Source organism: Pseudophryne corroboree, chromosome 4, assembly GCF_028390025.1.
Source record: "Pseudophryne corroboree isolate aPseCor3 chromosome 4, aPseCor3.hap2, whole genome shotgun sequence".
NCBI lineage: Eukaryota > Metazoa > Chordata > Amphibia > Anura > Myobatrachidae > Pseudophryne > Pseudophryne corroboree.
In genome coordinates, this window is record NC_086447.1 from 734267675 (window position 1) to 734281396 (window position 13722).

The 13722-nt window shown below is 45.1% G+C and overlaps 1 protein-coding gene across 2 annotated transcripts in view; it reads left to right on the plus strand.

Annotated features, from left to right (window-relative positions):
• ACOXL (acyl-CoA oxidase like) overlaps window positions 1-13722 on the plus strand; it is a 990492-nt gene that overhangs the window by 130221 nt on the left and 846549 nt on the right. For both annotated transcript variants that reach the window (XM_063918088.1, XM_063918087.1), the window contains exons 2-3: window positions 10266-10362; window positions 13627-13710. In XM_063918088.1, the coding sequence (XP_063774158.1) occupies window positions 10266-10362; window positions 13627-13710 (181 nt within the window). The remainder of the gene's footprint in view (window positions 1-10265; window positions 10363-13626; window positions 13711-13722) is intronic.

Consider the following 13722-nt stretch of genomic DNA (forward strand, 5'->3'; position numbering starts at 1 on the left):
CCGTCTATACCCCATGGTCCTTACGGAGTCCCCAGCATCCTCTAGGACGTAAGAGAAATATTGCAGCTGAGGGTTCAGGTACTGGGGGTTTTGTACCCCTCAGTCAGTTTTCTGCAACGGGGGCAACTAATGACCCGCCATGGGCTACATTTTCTAATTTACTGACTGTGCTGGTAACTAGACTTGCGGCCCCTATGGGACCTCCTGTGCCATTACAGACACATATTGTCCCTGCTGTTAATCCGCCATGGGCAGATACTCTGTCCTCTCAGTTACAGCAATTAAATCCGTCTTTGGCCAAGCAAAATCCTAACCGTCGCCCGCCTAAGACCAATGTGTCATCTAAGTGGGCCATTACATCCTCACAATCCACGCATGTTACAGATACTTTATCTGATGACTATGGCGCATATACAGACCCCACAAATACTGATGCAGATGCTTCTGATGGGGAATCCCTGACTCAAGTGGATGTTCCTGACCTCTTAGAGGCTATCAGGCTGATTCTTCAAATTGATGGTGACGAAGAACCCCCGGCTACCTCTAAGAAACCAGATAAGTTCAAGCGTCAGAAGGTTACTAAGTTAGTCCTACCACATTCTGACCATTTAGTTGACATACGTCAGGAATCCTGGAAATATCCAGGAAAGAAATTCTCCCTGTCCAAAAAGCTGCTAGCTCGTTATGCCTTCGCTGCAGAGTTAAGCAAAAATTGGGGGAAACAGCCGCCGGTGGACTCACAAGTCGCACATCTAATGATGTCATCTGCACTGCCTGTCACTACCGTCACCTCTCTGAAGGAACCGACGGATAAGCGTGTGGAGGGCTGCTTGAAGTCCATTTACACTCTGGCTGGAGCTGTGCATAGGCCTACTATTGCGGCCTCTTTGGCTGCTAAAGCTATAGAGTCCTGGGTTCAGGAAGTTGAAGCAGAATTACAGTCTAATTTTCCTGATAATGCTAAACAGTGTCTTTCTTACATTGTTACAGCCTCTCATTATATTCAGGAGGCGGCATCTGATGCAGGTATCCTAGCGGCCAAAGCGTCTACCATGTCTATTCTGGCTCGCCGGAGCCTCTGGTTGCGGTCCTGGTCTGTAGATCTGGACTCGAAAAAAACCTTGGAGGTTATCCCTTTTAAGGGAAACGTTCTTTTTGGGGAAGATCTCAACAAGCTTGGCGCTGACTTAGCGTCTACTAAGACTGCATGTCTACCTAGTACTAATCCTTCGGCTCCGAAGGCTAAGAGTACTTCCTTTCATTCCTTTCAACCTCCAGGTAAAGCAAAGGGTCAGGCGTACCCGAAACAGGCTCGCACTTCCAAATCTACTAAGCCCAAACCTAAACGTGCCTGGGCTGCCCGTCAGCCTGCTGCCAAAACAGACAAGCCTGCTGCATGATGGGGCAGGCCTTCCCCTGGGCGATCCCGGGGTGGGAGGCCATCTTCTACGGTTTGCTCAGGTATGGTCACTTCGGACGCCTGGGTAAGGGACGTCGTCACTCACGGATACGCCATCTCTTTCAAGACATGTCACCCTCGCCAGTTTTGCTCAACAAATGTCCCTTCGGATCCGGTAAAAGCAAAAACTCTCCATCTGGTGGTACAATCCCTCCTGGACACGCGAGTGGTAGTGCCGGTGCCTCTGGTTCAGAGAAGCAGGGGGTACTATTTAACGCTGTTCCTAATTCTGAAACCGAATGGATCTTCCGGGCCAATTCTCAACCTCAAGTCTTTGAACAAATTTGTGAAAGTCTCCAAATTCCGTATGGAAATTCTTCGCTCTATTGTTCTGGCCTTGGAGCCCAAGGACTATATGTTATCTCTGGACATACATGATGCTTACCTGCATATACCTATTGCAGTGTTGCATCAACAATACCTGCGGTTTGCTATTGGCAACCTACATTTTCAATTCTAGGCCTTGCCTTTTGGTCTGACCGTGGCTACTCGAGTTTTCACCAAGGTCATGGAGTTCATGACGGCACTACTCCACCGTTAAGGTGTCAGGATCCTGCCGTATCTGGACGACTTGTTGATCCTGGCGAACTCTCCAGAGGTTCTCCTTCATCATCTGGAACTGATGGTCCAATTCCTTCAAGCCCACAGGTGGCTCATCAACTGGAAGAAGTCATCCCTGGTTCCTGCTCAGAGCATAGTGCACCTGGGAACACTACTGGACACCCACAAACAGCGGTTGTTTTTGTCTCCGGAGAAGGTCTTGAAGACAAGATCAGATTCACTCGGCGATGCAAGTACTCATGGTGTCGGCTTTCGACATGGAGTACGCTCAATTTCATTCCCGCCCTCTGCAGAGGTTAATTCTCCCCGAGTGGGACAGTCTGCCTCACCGGATCAGGTCTCGCATGATATCCTTGACTCCGGAGGTCCGTCTGTCACTGACCTGGTGGCTGCAGGACCAACAACTGAGCAGGGGTCGTCCATTCTGGATCACCAACTAGGTCCTTCTGACGACAGTTTCCAGTCTGCGGGGTTGGGGCGCGGTGTTGGAGCAACACTCTCTTCAAGGTCGGTGGACCAGGGAGGAATCTCTCCCCCCGATAAACATTCTGGAATTGCGGGCAGTGTTCAATGCGTTGACACTAGCCCTGCCTCTAGTACAGAACTGGCCTGTTCAAGTACAGTCAGACAACGCCACCACGGTGGCGTACATAAATCATCAGGGCGGCACCCGAAGCCGCAAAGCACTGATGGAAGTGTCAAAGATTCTTCGTTGGGCGGAACGCCATCTGCCAGCCATATCGGCAGTGTTCATTCCGGGGGTCCTAAACTGGGAAACGGACTTCCTCAGTCATCAGGACATACACGCTGGAGAGTGGAGCCTTCATCCAAGTATTTCAACTCCTAATGGACAAGTGTGGCCTACCAGATGCAGACCTGATGGCGTCTCGACACAATCACAAGGTTCCGGTCTTCGGAGCAAGGACAAGGGATCCTCAAGCAGTGTTCGTGGACGCACTGGCAATTCCATGGAGCTTTCGGCTGCCGTATGTTTTCCCTCCGGTGTCACTTCTGCTTAGGGTGATAAGGAAGTTCAAGCAAGAAGGAGGAATACTACTTCTAATCGCTCCAGCGTGGCCCAGACGGCATTGGTTCTCAGACCTGCAGGGTCTCTCAATAGAGCGTCCTCTTCTGCTTTCACAGCACCCAGACCTCCACGTTCAGTGCCCTTCTGTCTACCAGGATTTGGCCCGGCTGGCTTTGACGGCATGGCTCTTGAAGCTTCCGTACTGAGTGCCAAAGGTTTTTTCAGAGGCGGTCATTCAAACTTATGTTGAAGGCCCGTAAACCGGCTTCTGCTCGGATTTATCATAGGGTCTGGAATTTTTATTTTCCTTGGTGTGCAACTAACAATTATGATGCATACAAGTTCAGTACGGCCAAACTCTGGGCTTTTCTGCAACAGGGTCTGGACTTAGGCCTTCGTCTGGCCTCCCTCAAGGTTCATATTTCTGCCTTGTCGATATGGTTTAAGAGAAAAATTGCAACTCTGCCTGATGTTCATACATTCACTCAGGGTGTTTTACGTATTTAACCTCCCTATGTCCCGCCTGTGGCTCCTTGGGATTTGTTTGTTGTTCTGGACGCCTTACAAGAGTCTCCGTTTGAACCTCTTGAGTCTGTGGACCTTAAATGGCTTACGCTTAAGGTCTTGTTTCTGCTGGCTATTGCCTCTGCTAGATGGGTTTCAGACTTGGGTGCCTTGTCCTGTCGGTCACCCTTTCTGATTTTTCATCGTGACTGTGCGGTTCTTCGAACTCACCCTGGTCATCTACCTAAGGTGGTTTCATCTTTCCACCTTAACCAGGAGATTGTGGTTCCGGCTTTTACGTCTCCAGGTTTATCCTCCAAAGAGCGGTCTTTAGATGTGGTACGGGCTTTCCGTATTTATGTGAAGAGGACAGCTTCTCTTAGGAGATCTGATTTCCTCTTTTGTCCTTATTTTTTGTTTTCACAAATGTGGCTGGCCTGCTAACAAGCAGACCTTGGCCAGATGGATTAGAATGGTGATTGCACATGCTTATGTACAGGCTGGCCTTCCAGCTCGTGCTACCATCAAAGCCAATTCTACTCGGTCTGTTGGACCTTCTTGGGCGGCCTGCCGTGGTGCGACCCTTAAACAATTGTGCAAGGCGGCTACGTGGTCCTCAGTGAACACGTTCATAAGGTTCTATGCCTTCGATACTTTCACCTCCGAGGATGCCTCCTTTGGACACCGGGTTCTTGTGCCCGCTACAGTGCGTCCCCTCCCATGAGGAACTGCTTTAGGACATCCCCGATGTTATTCCCTGTGGAACCCCAGTGTACCCTTCTGCCGAAAAGGAGATTAATGGTAAGAACTTACCTTTGTTAAATCTCTTTCTGCGAGGTACACTGGGCTCAACAGGGCGCCCACCCTGACTTGCTTCTTTGGGTTTGTATGGCATTAGCTGCTGATACCTTCTCCTGTCGTGAGAATGTAGTGTACGTGGCTACTAACTGTTGTCATCTCTTTTATCTGCTACTGCATTGGACTGGTTAACAAAACTGAGCTCCTGTGCACGGAGGCGGGGTTATAGAGGAGGCGGCGCTAAGCATCCTGGGAACAGTTAAAGCTTTTAGTCTGTTGGTGCCTTGGATCAAGATCCAACTCTACACCCCGTTGTTATTCCCTGTGGAACCTAGTGTACCTCACAGAAACAGATTTAACAAAGGTAAGTTCTTACCATAAATCTCCTTACTTGACTCAGACTTATATTTGTTTTTAATAAAAGTTATCTGAAATCTGTGTAAGTGCTTGCTAAGTGAGATCCAGCTTTCCTTTAATTCTTGAACATGAAAATGACCAGTGCCTCTGATGACAGCTACTTTGCTCATCCCAGACCAGAGCCCAAATGCAATATCCTATGATTTGCATGCACCGACCTGATTTCTGTAATATAGCTGCTAGCTTTAAAGTGCCAGTTAGTTTTTAGGCAAAACTTGCCAAAATTGCTGCCATGTAAAAAGCTGGCTATGACATTTGGGCCCATGTGTCCTTGTACCTCCTTTTAATCTTTGTTAGCTTGCAACTTTATTTTAAAGCTCCGGGTTATTGATATTCCTCCATAAATGGGATTGGGTTCAGCTTGTCATGTTTACAGCAGAGTCTTATGATTGCTTGTACCTCTTGGATACTATGGAGGATATTCATGGGTCTTATTGTATTCATTCATTATTTTCATTAAAGAGATTGTAGAAATATTGGGCCAAATGTAATAGCCTGCCATTTGTAGGGACCAGGGAAATTCCCGCTAGATAGACTTTAGATTTAAATTAATACATTTTAATGAAATTAGTTGGCGCTTAAAATCTAGTGACTGTCTTGCCAGAATTGTGCTCGCTTCCACAAATCGGTTATTACATTTGGCCCATTAAGGGGGGAATTCAGTTAGCCACCTTAAATTAACAGGTAGTGAAAAAGTGGGGTATTCTCGAGCTTTAATGCCTCGGGCTATTCAGTAACAGCTCCTTATTCTTGCCTGTTAAATCAATCTGTTTTTTTGGGGGGGGGGGCGTTAACACACAGAATCTGGGATTAGTTTCCGGACTCATTTGTTAACATGGTCGCTGCGCCCGAAAATAGGCTATTTATCATGGATTTCTCTTTTGGTATGTTCAGACACAGGTCCTAATTCAGATCTTATCTTTGGGCTGCGATTTTGCTGCCCTGCTATCAGATATTCGCCCTCTACAGGGGGAGGCTTAAATCGCTGTGCAAGTGTGCGAACGCATGTGTAGCAGGGCTGCACAAACTGATTATGTGCAGTCTCAGCGCAGCCCAGGACTAATGGGCCCTACACTCTGGTCGATTTCGCTGAAAGATATGAACGATATCGTTCATAAATGAACGATAAATCGTTCATATCTTTCAGTGTGGATGCTTCATCGATGAATGATGCGCGTCCCCGCGCTCGTTCATCGTTGTTCTCCCATAGTATGAACATGCAGGTCGATATGGACGACCTGCATTTTTGGGAATGGGGCAGAGTGACGTGGGGAGTGAAAAAAAACTTTCACTACCCTAGTCACCCGCACCTGCGGCGGGTCGTCTGTCTGCTATATCGGCCGTTGGGCACCATGGCTGCAGGTCGCCGAGTGTGTAGGGCCCATTCATTTTCCAGTGTGATTGATTCCTGCTGATCGAGGCCGGAGCTGACGTCCGACACCCTCCCTGAAAACACCTAGGCCCGCCTGCGTTTTTCCGGACACTCCTGGAAAACTGTCAGTTGCCACCCACAAACTGCCTCTTCCTGTCAATCAGCTTGCGAACGCCCATGTGTTCTGATTTTTAGCACAATCCCGTCGCAGGGCCCCAATGCCTGCTGCTGTTGTGCGATGCGCCGGCGCATTGCGGTGCATATGCATTCGCATTTCGGATCGGATTGCAGCGATCAGATCTGAATTAGACCCACAAAAAGAAATCACATTAAGTGCAGTGTGTGGGCTTTCTTTGGGGACTAATTTAATATCCACAATTAGCCCAAGGTAAATTACCGTGGATAATTTGAATCCCCCCCCCCCTTAAAAAACAAAACAAAAAAACAATAATAGTTGATGTGCCTGATATTGCACATAAAAATCTAAGGAAGGATTTATTGTATGAGAAATCGCAACAATGCCTTTTTTTTTATTTTTAAGGTTCTTACACAAGTCCAACAAAAATGATTGAACTGTGTAAAAATAACCTGAGTCCTGTAAAAGGGCAAAGAAGGATTTGTCAATATACTAGTCATAAGCTCCATTTCATAGATGTTGGAAATTCTCATCCTACATTTTTATTTATATCTGCTGAAGTCCTTTGTTGTAATGTACCTCCTAGTGGTTGTGTGTGGTATGTCTCATCTCCTAGCTGTCCTAGTTACAGACAAGTTGTGTGTGTGTATATATATATATATATATATCTATCTATCATGCATCATAATAATACTACAGGTAATAATAATAAAGGTGATAATAATAGAGATGATGATATAATACAGGTGGTAATATTAATGATATAGCATGCTGTAGTGAAATGATCATACACATTAAGTAGAAAAATATTTTTTATTACATTTGAAAGCACACTAGCAAAATCATAAATGAGTAGGGGAAAACTACAAAACAAATGGCAGGTTTAAAATATATATAACGAAGAGCCCCAATTTTAATGAGACCACACAGACTTTTCTCGCCCTGTGCACAAGCTCCAGTGCATTCTCATACAGGTACTGTAAGTCCACATATATCTTTCCTGTAGTTGCGCCTAACAGCCCATCTTGGCACTCCAGGTCATGTGAAAATCTTTTATTGTTGGGCGGTTTCGGTTTTTGTTTTGTTTTTTTCATGGAAAAAATGCATCTTAGTCGCAATGCAATGCAACTAGGACGCACAAGGAGACTGTGCTAATTAATTTGATATGACACTTGTATATCTGTGTGCTTGGTAAATTACATCGCCTAGTGTGTCCTCCTCCCAGGCTGCCTGGTGTGGGTATACAGTGTGCGATATTGCACAGTGATGTCATGCTGCTGCTGGCCGGAGCATGCAGCGTTGGACAATAAGTCCAAATTGAGCTGCATGCAAGGCCGAGACCGAGGGTCATTAACGACCCGCAGGGCCGCTCGTCGCTTACAGCGTACACACTAGTCAATATAGTAAACAACGTAGCTCAGGAAGGGTCAAAATGAGCGATGTTGTTTACTTTATCAACTAGTGTGTACGTGCCTTGAGTCTCTGAATCTGTATATGAAGTGATACAATGTAGCAGCTGCAGCCTTTTTCCAATACAAGTTCTGTTCTGCTTAATATACAGACTCAGAGGGGTATTCAGTTGATGTCGGAAAGGATCCGACATTTCAGTATTCAATTAGCGGCCAAATCCGCCGATCCACTTGTTTTCCGACAAGTTGGAATTGCCGACCTGCTGGAAAAACAACAGCCCAATTGAATAGGTCGGAACACTATCTACTTGAATTGAATACCCCCCTCAGTCACACACAATATACAAGTGTCATATAGCAAATTAATCAGCACAGTCATTTTGTGCATATAAGATGCATTTTTGGCAAAAAAAATGCTAGAAGTTAACAAAGCTGCATGGAACCTGGCATCTTACTCAAGCCAGGCATCTCATGCTTCATGGCAAATTGAGTCTAGGGGGGTATTCAATTGTTTGAAAAGTCTGTTGGGTGTCTGTTTTTTCCTGTTTAGTAGATACAGAGACCCAACTGACTTCAAACAATTGAATACTCCCCTAGATGTATGAGGACACCTGTATATAGTTAGTTTTACCTATGTTCGTTCTGACCATTTGCTTGCTGTCGGATAGTGTAGCTGGTCTTCTTGTGTAAAGTAAACCCAGATTTATACTACTTGCCTGTTTCTACAGAAGAACTCCAGTTGCTAGGATTCCAATTAATTTGTCAGAACCTCTTGTATAAAATCCTAAACTGAATGGCAAGAGTCCAGGCATAAGGTCAGGACAGGCATTGGACGGGCCTGGGCAGAGTTTTGGAAGAACATGAGCAACGAGATATAAATGTACTTGCCTGTAGAGATCTGGCAGTATCTGCTGCAGCTGAAACATTTTTTATATAAAGAATATGGGTCCAAAAGTGTCTTTCCTACACTAATAAGTTGGACAGCACTGCTTTACCAAATGCAACTATAAATAGTGATATACAGTATAGAATCCGTATATAGTTGCACCTAATCCCAGAGTTTGTGATCTTCTTGAATAAAAAGGTTAAAATGTCACACGCGAGTTTGATCCTGTTTGTCTTATAAGTGTATAACCATCTGTCATGGATGTTCTACAAGCAGCCAGCAACTGTAAAACACTGAATGCATGATTGCATCAGCTGTAAAACACATGTGGGCTGAGTCTTTAAACACTTTACTGTCGATTCCCCCCCCCCCCCCCCCCCCCCCAAAAAAATAACGCTCCGAAATTGTCCGGATTTTTTGTGAATTCGTTGAGGAACATGAATTTAACCCTATCCAAAATGATTTTAGATAAAAAAACAAAAAATCCCCCCCCCCACACCATTTTTAAATCATTTAAACATCGGAACATCGTGAACAACGGAAACATCACGCCTTTAATTTTGAAAGCCGGGGCAGCCTCCAGGTACACGAGGGGGGACTTTAGGGGATTAATTTACACTTCCCCAGCGCCTGCTATTGTCTGCAGCCACTGGAGGAGGGGGGTCCTGCCGTGCTGACCGATCAGCAGTGATTGTCAGCACGGCAATCAGTAGGGGAGAGTGCAGGGAGGCAGAGGGACCTTCCAATCCCTCTGACAGCAGCAGCAGAGGGAAGTTTCCTTTCCCTGCCGCTGCTAACACTCTCTATCTGACTGGTCGCATCCTGTGCGACCAGGTCAGATAAAGCACTTGTAGGTATGATCGCATCTGATGCGACCATGCCAGGCAAGTGGTTAAGCCCTGAGAAACTTCTACATATCTCTTGTGCCAGGCTTAAATCCTGCGCGTTCCCAGTTGTTGAACTTGTCCCTTGAATTTAGCTAAGTGTACTTGCTGGCATTGACTGAACGCGTTGCCAGCTGGTAACCTGAGAAGGGATCTTGCAGTTAGGCATCCAGCACTACTTTCACATGTGCTTCGTTATTGCTGGCAGATGCTGGAGTTATGGGCCCTTAACACTTGCTGATGTGTATGAGCGATATGAACAATCGCGTTCAGTAATGAACGATAAAACGTTCATATCGCTCAGTGTGTATGCATCAACGATGAACATTGCGCATCCCTGCGGTCGTTCATTGTTGGTTTTCCCTCGTTTAGCACAGCAAGCCAATCTGGACGATGGTCGTTAATCGTTGAAAACGAACACCATCCACATCGGAAACATCACCAAGTGTGTAGGTCCCATAAGATCTGAATCTTGTTGGGTTTGGTTTCTCTAGAATAAATAGCAGACGAATCTGGAGTTTTTCATTTTCAAAATGAATTCTGACACCGCTTCTATGAAGGGCAGAAGTTCATTTATTTATTTTAACTTTTGATGAAATGCCAAGCTAGTGGAAGCAGCTGTTTTATTTGTCTTAATGTGTAACTGGCCAGGACATCTCCATTTCCTCTGTAATAGAAAATAACAGTTTTTATTAAAATGGTCCTAAAACTTAGTGAAAGTACTTTTTGAATAGATTTTTAATGCATTTAATTGCATTGTGTTCTAACAGATATCCATATATATTTTAAGCTTTACATTGTTGCCTTCACAGATATGACCTGAATCTGGATGAGATTCGGGACCTGACATTCGAAAGAGTGAAATTTGCCATGAGCTTACCGCAAGTTCAACGAGCATTTCAGGAGATGGTAAGACGTTACAAATGTATAATACTAAATGTATATACAATACTAACAACACAAGTATGAACCAAAACATTGGTACTGTAATTGTGCAATACAAATTATGAGCTGCATAATTTTATAGCAAAAATAGATTAATTTAAAATCTATTATATAATGGGCCTTATGTCTGTATAGCCGAATCTCGCTGACACTGGCTTCCTGATAGGTCACTGCTCCCCACCACCAGACTCGCAGAGTTCACTGACTGACAGAACACAGCCCCTTGCCACCTTCCCTCACAGCTGGCACTAGATGCCTACCAGGACACAGGCCCCCATTCTCTGCACAGTTCTCACTTGCTGCCTGACTGCACAAAGCCCTCTGCCATCTCCCTTGCACAGCTCTCCCTGCTTTCTGACAGAACACAGCCTGCTGCCACCTCCCTTCACAGCTTTCACTGGCTGCGTGCCAGGACACCGCTCCCTGCCATCTGCCCTTGCAGCTGTCACTGACTACTAATCAGGACACCGCTTCCCTGGCATGCCACAACTCGCCTCAGCCCCACCTTCAGCTGCTCCTGAAGCCACACCCAGTAAGCTGGCAGGTCAGACACAAGTCTCCCTGTGCTAAGCAGAATCTCCCCACCCTGGCTGCTGGCTCCTCAGGGTTGATGTAGGGATGGATATTAGGGTTATCCGGCATTGATATATTGAAGAACCCGATAGGCAGATATCATAAATACATTGGACAGGGCAATAATTGAACTTCTTTCACCTAATTAGAAACCCAAGAAATTGAACAGAGAAAAGAGGAAGAGAGAGACTAAGGGAGGGGGCGTGAGAGACAGGAAAGGGAAACCGGTGCAAGAGGTTGAGAGAAAGATGGTGGGAACATGGAAATGGAGAGATCTAGACAAGTAAAGGGGGAAATTGGGGAGAGCCAGGTACAGGATAAGGCAAGCGGAGAGTGACTAAGGGAAAATATCGGCAACGTTGGCCACCACAACAGTTACTGGAGATGGCTTCTGCGATCCATAGACCGTGTAGGGTGGAGATGGGGAGGTGTCCTAAAGTCTTTACAAAAGGAGGTGGTGTCATTAGTAAGTTTCATAGTGTGCCTGTGACCTGTTTTGCAGCACTGCAGCCACAGTGGCCATATCTTTAGAAAGTTGCAAAGGAAGTCTCTGTGCCAGGCTGGGGCTGCTCATTGAATCAATGTTGCAACTGATGGTATATCAGTGGTGGAGTAATCATCCCCCAGCGTGCCGGAGTATTGCTCACATATGCAAATTGCTGAAACTACCATTTGCAGATTTTTGCACTCGAGAATCCATGAGAAATCTGTGGGCACATCTGAATCAGGCCCTTTATATATTTCTCCTCATACTTTCCTACAATTTTCTCCTTCTCTTAAACACCTCAGAACTCTCCCCCCCCCCCCCCCCCAAAAAAAAATAATAATAATAATAAATAAATAAAAAATATGTAAGTAGCCTGCTGTCTGTTTCTGTGATGCCAATTGACGGTTGTTCTTGTAAAAGAACCATTAAATGAGCATGAATAGAATGTCCTCTAATGCACTGTGATATGTTCCTGTGATGTCTATAGAATGGTGCTTTCTATAACAAATAGACTAGCATAAATAAATGAATATGAATAGAAAAGCTTCTAATACAAAGTGATTTCAATAGAAACTGCTGCCATATAGAACATGCCACGGGGGTTGTCACTCATAAAGAACTTAACCTAGGTTATTTAATTGTAATTAAGCCTACAGTACTAAGGGGGATTTATCAAACCTTTAATGGATATAAAATGTAATTTCTTAGACTGTGCCAGCTAACTGATACTGTATTACAAGCTTTATTTCTCTCAAAGGGTTGATTACTCCCCTATACTGTACCGTACACTTACAATCATCTGTTGGTATTATCTTAATGGAGGGTGGTAGGCAGGGGTCAAGCTAGGCTCTCTACCCTTCAGGGCAAAGACTCATTGCCTGCCTCCCACCCTGTCCCAGTAGATAGCAAGTAGTCATCCTCTAAATATATGACCGCCATGTAGTACAGACTTCATTGGTGACCGAATGACATGACATAATAAAGACATCATCAGTGACTGCCATATAATACAGACAGCATTAGTGACAACCATATAATACAGAGAGAATCACCTTGACCACCATATACACAAAGAACATCACAGTGACTGCCATACCATATAGACAATATTAGTGACCGCCATATAATACCAAGAGCATCAGTGGAGTATTTTGGGTTGCCTTACAATATCATTCTCTTATCAATAATTAGTCCATCCTCAAAATCATGAACTACTTCAGCTTCATAGTAAGAGCTTCATTCAATATAAGTAACCACTTAATCATTACCTTTATAATCCCCATTATTAATTAGCTCTAATGTCATAAAAAAGTGTCCTTTATGTACATTACTTTACGTAAGCCGTAAATGCATCCCTCAGGCTCATAAAACACTATTGATGCTATTGAACCCCACTAAATATTTAACCTCTTGCTTTCCCTTATTCTTAGTATTGCCTGCCATAAACTGTGCCCCCCCCCCAAAAAAAAAAAAAAAACCCCAAAAAACCCAACACACCCTATTTTACATGCTGGATATCTAATTCTCTGTGGTTAATTCAATTATCTGACTCATAGATTTTTGCTTGCTGCTCCATAGGGCTGCATACAAAAATCCATTAATCTGAGGTGAGATCGGGTAGCGAGGGGGGTGAAGTTTGGTTGTGTTGCCAGCGTTTACACTTCACTGCAACGGCTCCTCGCCCTCTTTACAGTTACATTAATTGCATTGACCCCTCTGAATCATTTCCTCTCCTGTTGCAGCCACACATCAGTGGCCAGGAAGCTGCACCCTGTCAGGCAGGTCCCAATAGGGCGTCTATCATCAGTGAGGAGGAGGTAGGGCCATTCAGAGACAGACAGGGGAGACGGGGGCCCTTGCAACATATTGCTGTAGAGCATGGGTCCTGGAAGGTGATAACTGTGTTCTGGCCAGCCCTCCCTCCTTGGTCTCCGGCGTCACAGCTGAGGCATATACAACTACAAAGCCCCTACTGGCTCACCCCCCTTCCCTTCTAGCGTCACCCGAGCAAGGTACACACCATGCCTGCTCGCCATCAGGGGCACAGCTAGGAGGCGTACCTCATAAATTAGGATTTGTATGTTCTGTAATTTAGATTGGTGTATTGATGTAATTGAAACAATGATCAAGTCAACTACTTACAGGTTGTTGTTTTTTTATGTGCTCAGATAGATAAAAAGAAAAACTTTGTCAACAAAAGTCTGATTATGGGGGAAGTTCTATGTACAGCTGATATGACAACTGGAGTGAAGGTAAGAGTGCAG